Here is a 19,450-nt window from a genome sequence, read left to right as displayed (position 1 = left end):
ATAAGCGGTTGAAGATGAGATGAGAAAATTGAAATAGCAAACAAACCAGATCACAAGAAAAGTTAAGAAATATCCTCACAGGTCGTGAGCAATACGAGGGCTCATAAAATGGCACAGGTGCAGTCACTATGTGATTTCATTTTCAGTTTTAGCTGAGTTCTCCTAAATACTGAGGGGAAATGAAGCCAATGTATTTAGTATAAAATGCTGCCGCTGGCCACCAGCAAACTGTTCGGCTAATTTTCTGTGACCGGTAAAGCAAGGCCATATTAACAAGCTAGCTAACTAGCTAGCTGTCCCCTAGTTAGCTAGCTAGCTTGCTAATACCACAATAAATGCTACACTGTTATACAATGGTGTAGTCGCCACTCTGACCATCCAGCTGCGTTGATTTGAATGGGAATGGCCTGAACAATCAACAGAGTTTGAACAAAAATATATAATATGTTAATAACACAATATAAATCTAAAGAATCATTTTTGATCCTTCATTTTTATTATAACAGTAAACATAATGCAGGAAAAAAATACAAGTATTTTGCATTTAAAGCTATCGCTAACAACACAAACTGATGAATAAAGACAAAAAAAAGTTAAAAGTGGAACACAGTTGAATACAAATTCAAAAATTCATTGAAATTAACAAATGGTCTTTTCTTTTTTATGGAACAGATATAGTTCAAAATTGGAAAGCGCCCTACATGTAGTATGCAGGGGTTGGGTACAACAAATAGGGGTTGAGTTTTCTGCCTGCTGGAGCAAAGCTGCTGTTCTCATGGGCCTGGCGGCGGTAGTACCTGCGAAGGGCAGGACTGCCGGGGTGGCACTGTCTCACATGGAGGAAGTACTCATCAGGGCGGCTTGAGGTGTAACCACAATCCTCACACACAAATATCTTAGAGCGTCTTTGGCGGTAGGCATACTGTTGGTGAACGCTGTGAATCTTCCTCATATGGGACTCCAAAGAGCAGCGCTGTGTGAAGGCTTTCTCACATAGGTCACACTTGTAGGGACGGATACCTGCAGCAGGGGGAGACAAAACAAGTTTATTTTCCTGTGCATGTTTGTGTGGATCGCAGGGTGTTTCTCAATGTCAAGGAAGGATCCTTCAACAACTGAAACCCAGGGATGCTACATCATCGAATCCTGACAAAGGACTGTTACAATGTCCAGGATCATTCAAACGAGGACTGAGTACTTAATTTCGAGGATTTTTAAGAAAGCATGTGCGTATCCTCCTAATTTCCTGTAGTGTCCCAGTAAAATGTCATTTTTTTTTCTCATAGACTGTGTGTGTGTGTGTGTGTGTGTGTGTGTGTGTGTGTGTGTGTGTGTGTGTGTGTGTGTGAGAAGTTCATTCCTGACCTGTGTGTGTTCGCATATGCCTCTTGAGGTCGAAGGTATCGTTGAATCCTTTGCCACAAAATCGACAAGGATGTCTCTTCACCAAGCTGTGGCACTTCAGGTGTCGAGTCAGCATGCGCTGCAGAGGGAATATCTTGTGGCACACTGAGCACACAAAGTCACCTGATCCAGGGGAGGAACGGGGACGGGGCTAGAAAGACAAAAGTGCTTGATGAATATGACAATATAGGTAAGGCATTAGTATCAGGAACAATTTCTTGTCTAAATAATTATTAATCCACACTATGTGCCAAGCATTCCTATGTAAGCCCAGTATTCATATTAGATTATGTTTGACCTATTGTGCTGTTACGCCCTGCAGTGGATATCAGGCTGTGCTCTCTGACAGGCAACACCATTCTCTAACTGGCCTTATGTTGTTTGAAACTGCTTTAACTCGGCAGCTAGACACAGCCTACTGTGGGCAACTGTGTCTCATTGACATGGACTAGCGGACTGGGAATCGAACCGCAGATCCACTTATTGAAAGACGACCCTGCTCTACCACTGAGTCACAGTCGCCCCATTGTGTGGCATTGTGGACCCTGCCATGACGCCTATATCCAACTGCTGTCCTGCTGTAGGTCTAAACTTTGTAATTTAGAAACATATCTGAATTTCTGTATAAAAATATTCCAGAATTTGTCCTTTGACTATATCTAATACTTTGAAGTAGTCTATTGCCCCCCACAGTACACTATGTGGAACGAAACAAAATGTATTGGCTATTGTTTAAGAATTCCACATGTAAGCCTCTTCATTCCTACTTTCCTGACTGAATTTGATGCTATATCATGGTGTGCTCCAAGCATCCAGAAAATCCTGGTATTCCGGCATTCTGCACTGAGGTGTCGATTAGCTTATTCCTTTCTAGGTAACTAGACAATCTCTGTGCCACTACACTAAAGTAAATCTTACCTTCTACATTGGGAAAACAGATGGGCCTAAATTGTCCCCTATCAACAGAATCTTTCTGTTTAGGATTAAAGATCCCTCCCACCATTTGCCAAGACCTAGGCATTTAAGCTGCTTCCTCCATGATACCCTAATAAGCTTGGATAAAAATCACAACACATCCAGAGCATTTTTACAGCTTATAAGGCACACCATCAGACCATCGGCTGATGCTGACGTTGCTCACCAAATTACCATTTCTTTCACAACTACCCTCTTTCAAAGTGAGGGCTGAAACATCCATTGGATGGCCTCTTACCCCAATAGTGGGTTATTTAGTGGTGATGCTAACTCTCTGTCACTATCTTTACCTGGATGCAGCTTTACTAAGTAAGCCTCTAACTCCCTCTTTCAGAGTTCCACAAGTCCTTACTAAATAATGCCTTAGCAAAACCGCTTCCATAGCTCCTTCCTTTTTCCATTTTATTTTTAAAGGCTTTCTGCTTTCTTTAAAATTGCCAATTTAGCTTTAAGGTCATTCTGCAGCAGATTCAAGCAATTTGTCTTGCTATTTGTAGCCCTCCTCCACTGCCTCCAGAGTTGCCTTCACTGTCCAATGAGTCAGTCGATCTCCAGTTACCACTTTGACTTTACTACCTCTAAAACTATCATTTGCCTTATCTAAATCCATGCCATATTCATAGATTAAATCCCCCATCTTCGCTGATTTATATTTAATTCTCCCTTTCAGCACCTGAATAAACAGTAGCCCATATGCCCTTCATTTTAGCCCAAGGCAATTATATTTTGGCTGTCTGCCCATCACTCCTGTGTTTTCTTGGTTGCTTTCTGTCCCCTCTCTCCTGCCGTTCAGTGCTACTTCCTGATTTCTTTTTAGTAGCAATTATGTTGTTATCCTGTGAACTTTGGTTACTAACCTGACGCTAGACTTCGCACTCATTTAAACTCTATCTTCAGTTGTGTTTCCTCTATCTTTTTTGGCTTCCACTGAAGTGCTCTCCCTGCTTGTTGGGAATTTCGTTCCAAGGTCAATAGCCGGGCTTTTTGCCATCCAGCCATGGATTGCCAACCCATATTTTCCTGTCCAGTCCATCTTCTCCAGTCAGCTGTCTTTCCAGTGTGTCAGCTGCTCTATTCACAGCCGTCACTAGCTTATGCCAGTTATGACACTCATCAATACACAATAAAAAAGTAGGTAGGGTGAGCATACATATCCCAGTCAACTTGCTCATATTATAAGAATGACACTACACTTAACAAGAAAATGTGACTATAACCTTTGCTCTGTGAAGTGCCAGTGTATTGGGATGGTATGCGGAGCCCCGGAGCATAACTGTGGACCAGTCCATCCTGTTGTCAGCCCCTGGTCCTGCCAAAGGTACTGACACTCTCATTCCTGCTGTCCCACATCCTAAGGTGACGACTGACTGAGACACAGTTGAAGGCTGTTGGGTGTCAGGACAGCAGGGTGTCTGCTCCATAGAAATTTCATTAACTTTAGGGCATAAAAGGAAACAATTGTTTGCTTTATAAGTGAATTAACAAGGTAAAATGAATTACATAAAAATACATACATACATATAAAAATACATGAGACAGCTTAAGAGGAATAAACTAACTTGGACTTACCTTTGATAGTTGAAAAAGCTATCTGAAGATACTTCAAATTCTTACCTAGTGTATTATCTTCTTTCCACTCAAGCTGTTCTGGCTCTTTCCATTGCCATGCTCCACATGCCCCACGTTTCTTTTTCACAAGGAAAGACCTCGGCATCCTTTGAATTCTATCCGTCTTAGTTCTCTTTTTCTTCTACTTCTGTTGATCTTACGTATCTCACACTCAACCTCTGATCCTTTTAGTTTTGTGAACCAACCTAGATATCACTTTACCTCCAATCCTTACATCTAAGCCTCATCAGTCAACAACTTGCAGGTACAGTATGTCAGCAAAATCACAGTGCTCATTTCCATAACACTCTCTGGGAAGAGTTGGAAGGTTTGGATCTCTAGAGAAGGGGGGGTGAGAGGCTCAGTATTTTGACTTGTGTACACCTGTGTTGATTGTGCGTGTGCGCCATTTTAACTGGTCCCCAATGGTTTTGCATTTCAGGTAGTGAGAATCCGGAGAGCTTCGCATTCAAGTGGCCCTTGGCATGCAAATTTTAGCCCCGGACCAAGCCCTGGCCCTAGACAAAGGGCACGGTTTGAGTAACAGGAGCAAGTTCAGAGGAGCCACAGCCTTAACTGCTAGGTAAATCAGCCCTTTCTCTTTTTAGCCTCTTTCTGTTGCAATTGTTTGGTGGGATTACAAAGTTTTACAAAGGCCATTCACACACACACACACACACACACACACACACACACACACACACACACACACACACACACACACACACACATTTAAGTACTTGCTGTCAGTTGACAGTGTTCTTTACATGATTGTTCCCTGCCACTGGCCCTGTGCATGCTGGGATAGGCTGAACAGAAAAGGGTGATATAGAAAATGGAGGGATTGGTGGATATATTACTTTTATCATTGAAAAGTTCTGCCAATGAACAACACATTTTGAAAGAAAACTCCACAACCATGTCTAATTGTCTGCAAGGTCAGTGCATGCTTAGGAGGAAAATGAACTGCATGCATCTTATTTTACTGGACTCTGCATGGCAAATACAAATGCAGCTCGAGACTAAACCCCATCATGCAAATAGCAATAGAGGTCACTCCAAGAACATCAGGAGGATCATGTACAAACTGTACGGTAGGATAAACACACTTCTGCCCTGCCTTACTGCTGTATTTAGCCAATGTATGTCCCATATTTCAGCTGTGCCATTCACAGTACTGTCCATATTGTCCCACTGAGGAAGAAAGAATAGGAAAGTGGTTAATATATATTAAAAAGAACAGCTACACACCTACTCCAGTTTGTCCGTCAGTGGTTGTCAATGGGATGGTGAAGGTGGAAACAATATGTTGCTACAATATTCAAATTGGTAAATAATATAAAAAATAAACACAGTTGCTCCTTTAAAGTGCTGTTCAAAGCTCACTGAGGAAGTCTCTTTTTGTAGTTTACTGGTCTTCCAACATCACATACTGTAATTAACAGTTAATTTACAATATAAATTTGTGTATGTCTTTAGATGCAGTAATTAAATGTGCCTTTTGATTATAAATTTCTTAATACTGTGTGATATATGGTATGTAGTGTAAGCATTTCCTAAAAGGCCTTCTGAGACTGTTGTCCGTACTGTGTGTTGTTGCCCTCCAGAGCTGCACTCTAACTGTATGCAAAACAGCAGCCTGTGTGCTGCAGCATGGAAATGAAATGGTAAAAAGGTAGCTTCAGCACTTCTTTGTGCTAGACTAAAAACTGGCCCTGTCACCTGTCTAATTTCAAGCTTTTTGTCCACTGACTCAAGTCTTAGCACTGGACACTGTGACCTATGTCATCTTTGGATAGTGACGTGCTGTAGTTGCTGAGATGATAAATAAATACATTCAGTTGATTATTTCATTGACAGTCACCACTGTCAGTCTTGGCAAATGCTGATTCAACTATATTTAACATATTTGCACAATTCAATGAGCTCTGGGACATCTACAATGGCCTAACAGAGGGTTTTGTTTGTTTGTTTTGCTTTAGGTATATGTGAACACACTTGTTCACAAGAACACATCAACAAACTGTTGATGTGTTCTTGCTTGTCACTGCCTTGTTGCCTCTTACAGATAAAAGTCATTGTGAGTTGATTTGTTGCTGCTATTCTTTAGTTGTATATATTGTGTGTTTATTCTGTAAGAGATAACATTAAAAACTAGAAAATGCATTTCCTGCAGAAAATGCGTTGGATTGCTGAAAGCTGAAATGAATCACAAAAAAATTGCTGAAAATACAGAAATGGGAGACCACCTACCTGAAAAATGCTGAAGGCCAAAAGCATTAAACTGCACTTCTGAAAACCCTTCTAGTTAACATGTCTAGAAGGGTAGAGCTGGAAGCTAAACTGTATTATCGAAAGAAGCTAAGAGCTGAATTACAATGCCGGAAAAGCTTGAAGCTAAACAGTTTTACTGTCAAAGTAATAGTAGTAGAAGTAGTAGTAGTGGTAGTGGTAATAGTAGTAATAGTAGTAGAAGTAGTAGAACTATTAGTAGGAGTAATAGTAGTAATAGCAGTAGTAGTGATCATAGTAGTAGTTGAAATAACAGTAGTAGTAGTAGAAGTATTAGTAGTTGTGGTGGCCTGTTCCTTGTTCTTCTATATTCGGCCATGTTACGGGGCTCCGTGCCTCGACTCACACTTTGAACAGTCCAAATGATAAATCTGCAGACGTTAATTCCATTGCCGTTATTTGATTGATTTATTTAAATTTTCAACAAACTTAACAGCAACATAGAATCAGTCTAAAGTGAGTTCTAAAGTAAGTTTAACGTGAGGTCAAAGACTGTGCCGATGCCCCGTTCTACACAAAGGAAAAAACAACCCGAGACTCAGTCCCACCCCTTCCTCTTATCCCAGCTGATCCTCATCTGATTAATAACAAAAGTTCCCAAAGAAAAATTATTATTCAGAATACGAATTTACCTCCATTCCTAAATCAAAGGAATGTATTTAGATCAGACAAATATATTAGCAAATTTAGAAATTATGATTTGTAATCAAAACAAAAAATATGGATATAACAGTAGTAGTAATAGTAGTATTCGTAGTAGCAGTAATAACAGCAGTAGCAGTAGTAGTAGTAGTAGTAGTAGTCATAGTCGTAGTAATAGCTGTAGAAGTGATCGTAGTAGTATCAGTAATAGCATTTGTAGTAGTAGTAGTTGCAGTAATAGTAGTAGCAATGGCAGTAGTAGTAGAAGTAGTACTATGAATATTATTAGTAGTAAAAGTATTAGTAGCATTAGAATAGGTACTAGTAGTAGCAGTAGTGATATTTATAGTAGTAGTTGTAGTAGTAGAAGTGGTAGTTGTAGTATAAATATTAGCAGTAGTCGTAGTATAGCTGTAGTAGTGGTCGTAGTAGTTAAAATAACATAAGTAGTAGTGGTAGAAGAAGTAGTAGTAGTAATAACAGCAATAGCAGTATTTGAAGTAGCAGTAATAGCAGTAGTAGTAGTAGTAGTACTAGTAGTAGTCATACTAATAGCTGTAGTAGTATTAGTATTGGTAGTAACATGAAAAGTAGTAGTAGTTGTAGTATAAGTAATAGTAATATTGGTAGTATTTGCATATTGTAATAAATATTGATATGTTCTTGATCACCTTGTGTTGTGTCACGAAGGGAGCTCTTGAGGAGGACTCGGACGCAGAGTAGAGGTTCAGCTGACAATCTTTTATTTCCAACAAAAAAACACAGGGAAATCCCTGGAAACAAAAAACTCCTCCGAAGAGGGAAGAACGGGGAAATGCTCTGGCTAAACTAATAGAGCTGGGCAATATTAAATACGGGAAGCCAACAAAAACCTCTCTTAGCGAGGAAAGAAGAAAATAACAAAGTAGAACTAAAAATGCTCTGATTTAACTCAAAGAGCTGCAAAGTCAAACGGCAAAAGCCAAACCAAAAAATCTCTTCTCGAGGAAGGTAGTAAACTACAAGTAAAAATGCTCTGATTTAACTCGAAGAGCTGAATAGTCGAAAAGGCAAAAGGCAAAACCAAAATCTCTCTTACCGAGGAAACAAGAAAATAATCAGTCACTAACAAAAGGCTGTGAAGCAAAAAACGGCACAAGGCCAACCAAGGACTCTATAACAAGGTTCGGAACAGACAAAACTATGACTTGGACTTGATACTCGCATAAGGCGGGTGTGCAAGACGAAAGGACATGACACACTGGCACAGGACAAGGGGAGACGCCGACTATAAGTACACATGAGGGAAGTGGGGGAACAGGTGGACACAATCAGGAATCAGGGAAGACAATCAGACTGGTGACACATGAGGAAGGGCAAGGAACCTGAAACGAGAGGAGAGTTAATTTCCAAAATAAAACAGGAAGTCACAAAACAAACGTGGAGACAGGACAAAAATCCAGCTTGACATACGGGTGTGACAGTGTTGTGTCTATTTGCCTTTTCTGTTGAGAAAATAACTGAGACTTTTGTGGGTTTTTAGGCACTGATGGCCTTTCAATGTCATTTATAAATGCTTTGTAAAGCATAGGTAGTCCTCACTTTAGATGAGGTCACACAAAATACTTAACTAACGACTAGTAGCTACCTGAATTAATCATGATTTGCAGTATTAATACACATTTATAAAGCATATCTTAGCATAGTCCCTAACCATTAGTGCATATCTAAATCCAGTGGTGGGCCGTCAGGGAATTACAAAGTTATAGCTATTTTATAATTTAATTATTTTTCATAAATACACTACATGTATTTTAAATATTTGTTCCCATTAGCTTATTATTTCATTGCTCAGCGACTGTCTTCCTCAGTTGCGTTGCCTCCAGCACAGCTTGTTTTAAGTAGAGCTTTTATCCAATCAGATTTCGCCCCTATGTTGTCTCTAAGTTAAAAAAAATCTGCCCGGAGGCCTTCAGACTTAAAAGTGAATCCATTTGTAGTTTAAGTAAATGGGGACGATATTGTTGATTGTCATAGTCTTCAACCAATCAGATTTTAGTTTGACATGTTGGCCGTATTCTTTGAAATGTCAGAGCTTCTAGCTGGTCTACAAGTACGTCATCATTACGTGCGACTTGATTGGTAAGTGGGCTAGCGTGACTGTTTTGAATCTAGCTAGCAGAACTTTGTAGTAGTAAGAGTTCAAGTATAAAGATATGTAAGGAGTTTTTATGTGACATTACATTTTTAGCATTTTGGCATGTTTGGTGGTGATAATCCCAAAATCTACTGCCTCTGTCGAGTGGACATTTTCGGCCCTCAAAGGCATTAAAACGTATTCAAGAAATACAACTGGGGAGGCTCGACTGTCATCACCGGCGTCCATGAATCGAAGAGGACCTCTTGCTGGAACTGAACCGCACCGATGTTCTGTTCAACCGCGTCATTAAACTCTTTGTTAACAAAGAAAGGAGGATGGACTTTGTCTTGAAGTGAACAGCAGCTTTGGTAAGTGAACTGCTTTTGTTTTTACATCTGCAGTAGCGTTACTACTGTTTTCATTTTTCTATCGTGTCATTGTTATGATATGGTTAATATTGTTCCCTCTGATGTGAATAATATTTAAATGGTGCCCTTCAGTGTGTGGCGGAATGTGTGTTTTAGTGCCACAGTTTTGCTGGAATGTGCACAGGCCTTTTGAATTGTGTTATTTGGGTTTTATGTTATTCTACCTGCTTTGTTGTCATATAAATATTCAGTATGTGACTGGTTCTTGAGAGTTTATTCTTGTCATTGTGTTAATTACATTGATTTTGACTATATGCATTGTCCGTTAATGATGCAGCATCCCTTTAATGCGCGTATTCATGTGTCTACAATCTGCAGTTAGTGTATTTGTAGCCCTCATAGGGGTTGAGCTTCATGTAACGTTTTTATTTCACTTGTCAAATGTTGCAGTGTTATGTGAATATGCAATTTTTACACAAAACAAATAATAACCCGTAGCTGTGGCATCATAATGAGGTTATTAGGAGGTGGTTCAACCATAGTAGGACAGCACTGAAGGACCAGGTATAAAATACACGGCCTGCCACTGCTAAATCATTATATATATATATATATATATATATATATATATATATATATATATATATATATATATATATATAAAAAAAAATGCATGAATAATGTACATCTAAATAAGTTCTTAATCATTTACTAACACTTTATATATTATGTTATTAATCATCTACAACTCCTTAATAATTGGTTTGTAATATATATAATACTTAATTTACAAATTTATAAAGTATGAAAACACAATCATGAAACACATAATAGACAAGCTTATTAATCAAGACTAAAACATGTATAAGTATTGTTATACTAATGAGTGTTAATGTAGGAACAATGCTTTACAAAGGATAAATTCAGTTTTTACTCATACTTAACTAATGCTTCATAGCGTTTAGTTATTATAAAGTGTTACCGCTCTGGGTAAGGCTATTATATTTACAGTGCAAACAAATATTGATAAGGAATGTGTTCACTTTTGTATAATTGCATAGTTTATAATGTATTAACGTATCTAGTGATATTATGCTCAGAATTGTGTATAGCCTGGTATAGAGACCTTAAGAGAATGAGGAACAGCAGAGAGATTGTGAGCTGTAAGAGGAAATGAACAACACTTAGATGTGGCTAGTGATGGCTATTAAAGGGACATAGCTAGTCTGACAAAATGTCAAGTTATTTTCACACTCTCTCACACACACACACACACACACACACACACACACACACACACACAGGCACCCAAAGTTACATGTTAACACGTACAAATACATCCCCAATAGCAAATATATACCTCTGGCGGTTCATACCAGATTATTTTATAAAAATGTGTTCATCATTCCTCTGAACTCTTCTGTTTATTCAGGAAGCAAAAATAATGAAGTTCACAGTTCTTGTATTGCTATCGCAGCATTAGGAGGAAATGAAGCACTGGTTAGTGCTGTGACAGAGCCTGAGGGATAACTTTGTTATAGAGTAACTTGAACAACAAGTCCAGTGCATTTGAAGGCATATGCAAATGCTTCTGTGATTTCCATTTGATTATACAAAAACATGGCTGAATACTTTTTCAGTATTCATAAAAAACATCAACAGTGAGCTACTTTAATAGTTTGGCAGTTCCTTCTTTTGGAGATGACTCAGAACATTTTTCTGTGGCTTCCATTTACCCTTCAGTAAAATAAAACTCTTTACTACTGCTGTTGTATATTGTAACTAATACAGTCATTTTATTTGAGCCAAGAAACACAATGACATGGAGAGTTTTACTGAACCACCGCATGTGACGCTTCTAACTCTTTATCTGAAGTAGTCTAAATATTTATGTGAACAAGACTCGAGTGCAAATGCAGTGAATCTTGTCGTCCTTCACCCACACACACACACACACACACACACACACACACACACACATTCAGCAGGGAACCACTTGTACTAACAGGTATTCTCCCCCAAATAAACAAAACTGAATGAAGGAAAGGAAGAAAGCAGACAGAAATCAGAGCTATGCCAAAGAGAAACAGCAAAAGAGGGAGGTGTGAAAATAACAATTTAAAAGAACGAGTGAAGGAGACGAGAACAGGAAGAGAGAAAAAAAACCTGTCTAGGAAATGAGAATATAAAGGCAGAAGTGCAAGTGGTTGGTGCTAAACAATGTCATGAGAGAGAGCATTGAAGGTGTTCAAGAATGACAGCAGGTTTGATTGAATAGACAACGAATGTACTTGTAAGAGGGGGGATTTAAGTTGATGAGAAGAAGCAGATTGCTAAAAATACTGAGTACAGCTGGAATATGGGGTGAGTCCGTCTTTAATAACAGTGATAATGTTAGTCTACTCTCTACTGTGTTTTTCTCCAAAATTTGACTGTTTCATGCTTAAATAAGTGAAAATATGTAGAACAGTAGGATACTGCTTTCTATCAGCTGTACATTTGACCTCGCTCAACAATCTGTCTAGTTCTGATCCATTTCCTGCTGTATGTCTGGAACTCATAGCAGCTGTTCTGTTTCTACAGTTGTCACATATAAAATGAAAATATCAGAGCTGGATTATCTGCATTCCCTGTGTATAGAGTAGATAAATAAATCCTAAAAAAGCTTTTGAGAAGTTGGTTTATATCGCTGACAGGTATGACAATGTAGTCCATATTAGGTAGCATTGTGCTGAGCACAGGAAGTGGTCAAAACACGACAACTGTTTCTGCAGGAAGTAAATTGTTCCCACAGGCTACAAACCTTGCAAAAACAAGAAGACTGAAATTGTCATAATGATTCATAGAGAATAGAAATAAGTATCTTAGGTAGCCTATTGCAAACATAACTCTATTTTCTATTTCTTTACTTTTTCCTGAAAACAATCAAAATGATTCAATATAAATACATGTAAGTCTTACAAAGGCCTGAATGCATATGAAATATCCAATGCCAAATGTGTATATAGAACCCCAGAGATCGTTTTAATGAAGGCATAGACAAAAAATGTGAATACCTATGTCTTGTAATTTTACAGAATGTACATCTACTGAGGTTCTGTACTTCAGAATACTAAATACTTGTACATTTGATTATTTCCATTTGATGCTCGTTTAAACTTTTAATCTTTTACATCATTTATTTGACAGCTATTCTTTTAATTAAAAACATATAGTTTAAAACCGGTTCAAATGTGTAACGTGGTAAATGGACTTGTATTTGTACAATATAGTACATAAGTACATAGTATAGTAAATGTCATCATTGATATTTCTGCAGCACTATAATTCATATTTTTTGAATGATTAAAACTCAGATTCTGGCCAGATCTTTTACATTGCACTTTTCAAAGATATAATGCATTATTTCAGATTGTATTATATATAATTTATTAAAATAAGCTAAATTGTGGCTGCTAATATATATTGGTATTAATCATGAAATAATTTGTATAATTTATCACTTATAGCAGCCTCTCTGCTGTATATTGAGTACATTTGCTTTGATACTTCCTTACTTTTACTTACTTACAGGTAATGTTTAATGCAAGACTGCTACTTACAATAGAGTATTTTGACATTGTGGTATTACTTAATAAGTAAAGGCTCAGAATACATCCTCCACTAGCCGACCAGCCGACCAGCCGATCGTGAAAGAGTTTCGTTTTCAAAACACTCGCTGTTGAGTAGTGCTCTGTATTATATATATATATATATATATATATATATATATATATATATATATATATATATATATATATATATATGCTGACACATTGCTGTGAGAAACAGGAATGTGTCTACAAAAACGTATGTAAGAAAGAAAAAAACTACAAATCTGACTATAGTTACCACTAGGTTGTAGAACTTGACATTAATATTGTGTTTTACACCAAAAGAGTATTTCGGCTTGCCACCCACCCTGTTGGGTGGGTCTTTCCTGTGTTTCCAGTTTCCAGTTTGTCTGGAATAAATAAATGAACTGGTGAACCTTTACCCTTCATGTCTGAACGCTTGTCATCGATCTATCCAAACCAGTATCCTAGGATTTACATCCATATTTGTATTTTCGTTGCCTAATCATGACCATACCTTGACCATATTTAAAAAAATTTGAATGGCCCAATATCAATGTTCTTTTCATTATTCTATTAAACCATCCATTCATACTTTCTGACCTATAGGCAAGGTACACAACAGGTGACCAGAAATCTCTTGGAGAACCTCTTTAAGGTGTCTATATCTATACTACTACTACTACACACAACATATTACACTATACACTTCTTTTGTTGCTCTCCACTTCCTTCCACCCTTTGGTCTTGTACTCTGCATCTCATCATCTTTTCCTCATTATTTCTCTGTCCCACAGTGAGTCCAGTATCTGCCAAGTGAGGGCGACAGTCATGCTGTACAATGACGGCAACAAACGGTGGGTGCCGGCGGGATCTGACAGTCCTTCCTTCAGTCGCGTCCATATCTATCACAACCCTGTGGCCAACACCTTCAGAGTGGTGGGCCGCAAACTGCAGGCCGACCAGCAGGTACAAGACAAGTGTACACACACACACACACACACACACACACACACACACACACACACACACACACAGACACACACAGCCAAACAGACAGTCACCTTCACGTTGTACACACACACAGTATAGTCTCTCTGGTAGACGATCACACTCACCAAACTTTGTGAATACTTAATTTGCCTGTAATTTACTTCCCTTGAAACACAATGAAACAAACACACAAGCTAGGCAATGTAGCTTGGCACTGTGAATTCTGACCATCAGAGACTAAGATGAGTGAGGGCTGAGTGGAGGGCAGTGGAGACAGCCTCCTCTGTGGATCTGTTGGCTCACTGGGATGTTGTTTTTGATGAGCTGGAGCTCAGACTAGAAATTATTTCCTGTTCTCCTTTTGAACAATACAGTATCATTACCACCTGGTGGATTTTAGTCACATTACAGCCCTTACACCTTACAGGCTAATGCAATTCAAGCATGAAAAATATCAAAACATCCCAAATGATTATACATTAGAATCAACTCACATCTGGCCTTCATCTCAATTGCATTTAATTGTACATGATATTCAAGCTATGACCCTAAAAGTCTCAAATCCTCAACACAGTCACTATCCTGTGCTTCCTGTTCATGTCAGGTGGTAATCAACTGTCCCATAATCAAAGGAATAAAGTACAATCAAGCCACACCAACCTTCCACCAGTGGCGGGATCCCAAACAGGTGTGGGGGCTGAACTTTAGTAGTAAAGAGGATGCTGCTCTTTTTGCCAACTCCATGGTGCATGCATTAGAGGATCTCAATGCACCGGCCGGCACAGGTAAACACAACAATGCAAGAGGGCACTTTTCAGCTCAGCTATTTCTGATTAAAATAAAAAAAATTGTTTGTGATAGTCCCGCAGTATAAATTAATTTGGCTGTGCTAGTATGTACTGACACATCATTTTAAAATACATCTATAATCAAGCAATATGTTGAGTGCTGTGCTCAATTAAAAGAGTGTTCTATTATTTCCAATAAGTGACAAAGCACTGTAAGCTAAAATCAAATATGCTTAATGACTCCCATCAAAAGTACTTGCATATGGAAATTCCATGAACTTAATAACACCTACAATGTATACCATGAATGTATGCTATCAAATTGATTTTGAGGCTTACGTTTAGTTGAGTTTTCTCTACAAGCTTGCTTGCATCTACTGCTTTCTTTTAGTTTAAATAGCCTTTACTCAGCACACTTATCAAAATAATGTTTTTGCTCAGGCACAGCTCAGACGGGACCCTCTGTACAGGAGCTTGAATACCAGAGAAGGTACCGTTTATTATAAATAATACTGAGGCTGCAACTAATTCATTTTCATCAGGATTGCTGTCTTGATTTTTTTCAATTAATTGTTTAGAACATTTTCAGAAAAGTATGTCCCATCACCCAAGTGGATGTCAGATTGTTTGTTTTTTTACAATCAACAGTCAAAACTTGATTGAAAAATGCAAAGATATGCAGTTAATAATGACTACCTGATAATGCTCAGAAGAAGCTCAATCCTGTGTATGTAACCTCTCTTGTGCTTCATAAATGTTTGAAATGATTAATCAATGAATCAACTAATTCTTCCAGAGTGGAATGACACTGCTATAGATTTAACTCAGCTGTGGAGTAAGCCAAAAATAAATATGAAAGAGCTTTTAACACTAACATTAGAACCATCTGACGATGTCTATCCAGACTAGAGCGCCAGAGGCAGGACCAGCAGGAGAAGGAGCGTCTGGAGAGGGAAATGCAGACCTCTGTTGCTCCTCCTGCCCCACCGGCCGCTCCACCCGCCCCACCGGCACCCCCACCACCTCCACTCCCACCACCTTCCTCAGGACCGTGCCCACCTGCCCCTCCACCACCTCCTCCTGGGGGCATGGTCCCACCTGCACCACCCCCACCCCCTGCTGGAGGAAGTGGAGGTGGTGGAGGTGTAAACGATCTGGCTGCAGCTCTGTCAGGAGCCAAACTGCGTAAAGCAGTCAAGGTAAGGTACACGTATTTTCACCTTTTTGTACTCCACCAATGCAATTACCATGATGCATACTTACTCTGCTGTATAGACTGTACCAAAGATGTAGCACAAATGTTGTGTGATTTTGGTTTCCATGCTCTAGTAAATGACAGACTGAGTATGTTGATCTATGAACCAAATTCCTGTGAACAAGGTGACTAGAGGGGTTTTTGTGTTTCCAGGATGAGGGAGCAGTAGCAGCCTCATCCCCCAAACCAGAACCCTCATCTGGTGGAAGTGGAGGTGGAGGAGGTGGCCTAATGGGAGAGATGAGTGCCATCCTTGCAAGGAGGTAAGCTCTTACAAACAAGACATGTAAGACAGATATGTCTGTGATGATCTGAAGCTAGGGACTTCTGAATGTCTATTCTACAACTATTTTAAATAGGAGGAAAGCTGCTGATAATCCTGCTTCAAAAACGGTAGAACCTCACAATGTAAGTCTCATATCAGTGATTTCATGTATATTGGACTTCTACTCATTATTCTGTAATATTTGTGGAAGGAGCAGCATGATTTAAGATAAGAGTCAATGATAACTTTGGTTAATGTCTGTATATGACTACAGGAGGATTCTGACTCCTCAATATCAAAACTGTCAGGAGCAGGAGGTGAGTTGTGTCCCTTTCTGTCCTACAGGACTGTATTACAGCCACATGAATTGCTTTTCACTGTACCTTCTCATTGCCACACCAAATCATACTTAAAAAAAGCATTGGATCAACTTTAGAATAAAATATGCTTCATATATTAACTCATTTATCACATTTAATTTGATCTTATGGCCATGTACTGTAATAATACATATAATCATATTTCATCAGAAATTGATGGAAAGCCCAAAGAAAAAGCCGCCATCAATCCAAGGTAAGAGCCTAATCAATAAAGCTTTCACTATCCACATGATTGATCATTACGTTACATCACATTCCACAGGCACCTCTCATACTTGGTGCTAAATAACAGTCTCCGCTGAGACATCCATACAAATTAAAAAATCTTAGCAGTTGCCTAAAAGGATCTGCATGTTTTTTTAAAAAGGCCCAAATCCCTAACCAACCATCAGAAGGACTCCAGCCCCAGCTCCTCCACCTCCTCTAACGCCACCACTACCCCAGTGTCCAGGTATCAGTCTGTCCCCACCTGCCAAGGTTCTCTCCCGTCCTGAGAGTCTCTGTCTCAGTGCTCTCTTCTTTGAATACTGACTACAGTATGAGCCAGTGAAATGAGCTCGGCACTGGTATCACTGCTGTTATCGTTAGTGCTGTGTTGCTTGCAAATGACTCATTACATCAAATAAAACATTCGACATTCGGTGGTTTCTGTCTGAGGCTGTAACTGTAGCAAGAGACTGAAACTGAGACGTGTTACTAAGCTGCTTTGGTGACAGTCTTCTACTTCACTGTTTCACTAAACTGGGGGAGGTATTGCCCATGAAGTCAGAATATCAGAGCAGGTATGAGTATTACTATTGGTCTACCTGAGTAATGACAGTCATTAGTCATTGCTCCACTAATTCCACAACCTCCAGTCTATTGACAAGCAGAACAGGACATTTAGATTTTCAGTGAAAAGAAACTAGCTGAAGTGGACTTGTTCAAATGTCTTTATAAAGACTTGAGGATGTGGTTGCTCCTGCTGAAGACGAGACAGCTAGATTGAGATCTATTCTAAACACTGATTGCATTCACTGTTTTAACTGTCTGACTGCTGCTGTTCTGCCTCCCTCTTTCTCTCACTCTATTAAAAAAGATTTTTTAATACCTTTTGTTCTTTCTGTCTGAAATAACTTTCTGTCTAAAATAACGTATGCCGCTTCTCCGGGCCAGCTCTTTCTTGATCTCAAAAAGTCTGTTTTGGCCAAGGGTAAACATGGTTCTTTCTGTTTTAGGATGAAGGTGGTGAAAACGAACTCTGATGGTGCAGGAAATAATAGTGATATGGAAAGAATCAAACAGGTTGGTTGCTCTTTTAAACATAAAACACCATCCTGCAGCTAGACGAGCAGTAAAGTGTTATGACTGTGTTAACAAAGATGCTAAAAACGATGTAAGATTGTGCATGTGTTTCCCAGTCGGGAATTTGCAAGCAAGGGAGCAATGTCATCAAAAGCACAACAGGATGCCACTAACGTACCATGTTATTGCATAGAGCTGTTTACTGAAATACTGATCAACTGTAATTATGATCAAGGATTTGGCAAGTAAGAACTTTTTAATACCACGGTTTTATGGTTTTGCATATGTGTTTGAAGGAAATTCTTGAAGAAGTGAAAAAAGAACTTCAAAAAGTGAAGGAGGAGATTATCACAGGTGAGCTCTACCATGTTGTCCATTGTCATTAAGTTAATTTATGAAGCTTATATAAAGTATTAATATTAAAAGAATGATTTTGTGTTATACCCTTAGCTATATTACTGTTTTTCTCTCCCAGCACTGATTCAGGAGCTGCACAGTGCACAGCCAAAAGGTGAAGACTAAAAGACTGAAGAATGGATCAAGAAAATAATTCATAGATGTGAATGTGTTATCATGCAATGAATGGACATTTTCTTCTACCTGATAGAAATTGGGCTATTTTTATTTTTGATATTTAAGAGTAACACAAATCTGATGAAGAGATATTGGTCAATATAAAAAATGTTTAGATGAACATGTAACATTCAGAAACTTTATTTTATAAGAATGCCTCTTGTGTTTTAATTAAACAATTGTGGTTTCAAGATGTACTAACCAGGACATATTACATTTGAAAAATAAACTTTGTGTTCTCTGGTGGACAAATGTGATGGAGACACCATTTCTAAATGACCTCAAACATATCTCTGGCAATTTAGTACTACCATTTATTGTTACCCAGTACCTTATATGCAACAGGAAGAACAACAACTCCAGCTTCCACCCTATAGGATTCTTGTAAAAGTACTCAATTACAAGTAAAAGTCTTGCAAAATAATGCAAGTCCGTTGTCCCTTGTTGCCCCGGTAAATATTCACATATTGTGCAGCCTGGAGAGCAGTCAGACTCCAGCGTCAGTGTGGCCAGACAGAGGCAGCTGGATGGAATCAGTGGGTGACTATAAGGGAATTCAGAGAAGACCTCACTGGAGTCAGCTCTGTCATTTTCCCGACTTCCGTGTCCGTAGCTTCTAGGTTCTGTCTGGGCCCCATACCTTTTGGCGTCAGTGGGCAGGATAGGGATACATCGTCCCAGCATCATTCACTTCAAGGGGGGGGCTCATTCCCTTTATTGGTCAGGATGTGTTCTGTGTGAGGTCAGCCAGCTTTGCTCAAGCTGATAGTGTAGGGTCTTACTTCCAGTCACGGAACCGTTGCGTTTCCTGTCGGAGGTCTGTATACATACTGGGCTCTCATGTCACTGTGATGCATTTATTTATAAGGTTTGTGTTAACATTAAGACAG

The 19,450-nt window shown here is 38.9% G+C and overlaps 2 protein-coding genes across 4 annotated transcripts; one reads left to right on the top strand and one right to left on the bottom strand.

Annotated features, from left to right (window-relative positions):
- Nucleotides 1-607: 607 nt before the first annotated feature.
- On the bottom strand, nt 608-4,093 carry zgc:171929 (uncharacterized protein LOC100124596 homolog). The gene is made up of 4 exons (XM_068721383.1): nt 3,994-4,093; nt 3,597-3,814; nt 1,366-1,555; nt 608-1,020 (listed from the first exon to the last, which is right to left on the bottom strand). The coding sequence occupies exons 1-4, from the start codon at nt 4,091-4,093 to the stop codon at nt 698-700; spliced, it is 831 nt and encodes a 276-aa protein (XP_068577484.1). The 3' UTR covers nt 608-697.
- A 7,478-nt stretch (nt 4,094-11,571) lies between these two features.
- LOC137880206 (vasodilator-stimulated phosphoprotein-like) lies at nt 11,572-18,823 on the top strand. 3 transcript variants are annotated; one of them, XM_068721405.1, is made up of 14 exons: nt 11,574-11,772; nt 13,632-13,680; nt 13,820-13,991; nt 14,620-14,800; nt 15,245-15,293; nt 15,708-16,002; nt 16,212-16,321; nt 16,418-16,466; nt 16,598-16,640; nt 16,854-16,896; nt 17,071-17,154; nt 17,921-17,987; nt 18,284-18,341; nt 18,463-18,823. In XM_068721405.1, exons 3-14 carry the CDS (start codon nt 13,854-13,856, stop codon nt 18,507-18,509), a joined length of 1,164 nt encoding a protein of 387 aa, XP_068577506.1. In that variant the 5' UTR covers nt 11,574-11,772; nt 13,632-13,680; nt 13,820-13,853; the 3' UTR covers nt 18,510-18,823. The 3 variants fall into 3 exon arrangements, with proteins under 3 accessions (XP_068577507.1, XP_068577506.1, XP_068577505.1); XM_068721404.1 differs by lacking the exon at nt 13,632-13,680; XM_068721406.1 differs by lacking the exons at nt 13,632-13,680; nt 17,071-17,154 and having other exon boundaries at nt 11,572-11,772.
- The last annotated feature ends 627 nt before the right edge of the window (nt 18,824-19,450 follow it).

This window comes from Cebidichthys violaceus, unplaced genomic scaffold (genome assembly GCF_023349555.1).
Source record: "Cebidichthys violaceus isolate CVI_PGR_0920_01 unplaced genomic scaffold, fCebVio1.0.p SCAF_27, whole genome shotgun sequence".
Classification (NCBI taxonomy): Eukaryota; Metazoa; Chordata; class Actinopteri; order Perciformes; family Stichaeidae; genus Cebidichthys; species Cebidichthys violaceus.
This window is presented reverse-complemented; position numbering and strand designations above follow the sequence as displayed.

Coding starts and splice junctions, on each gene's coding strand:
- zgc:171929 (XM_068721383.1), bottom strand. CDS start 4,093: ATGCCGAGGTCTTTCCTTGTGAAAAAGAAACGTGGGGCATGTGGAGCA. Junction 3,815..3,993: donor GAAAGAAGATAATACACTAG/GTAAGAATTTGA, acceptor TATGCCCTAAAG/TTAATGAAATTTCTATGGAG. Junction 1,556..3,596: donor TGGCACTTCACAGAGCAAAG/GTTATAGTCACA, acceptor TTGTCTTTCTAG/CCCCGTCCCCGTTCCTCCCC.
- LOC137880206 (XM_068721404.1), top strand. Junction 16,322..16,417: donor AGTGCCATCCTTGCAAGGAG/GTAAGCTCTTAC, acceptor TATTTTAAATAG/GAGGAAAGCTGCTGATAATC. Junction 17,988..18,283: donor ATATGGAAAGAATCAAACAG/GTTGGTTGCTCT, acceptor ATGTGTTTGAAG/GAAATTCTTGAAGAAGTGAA.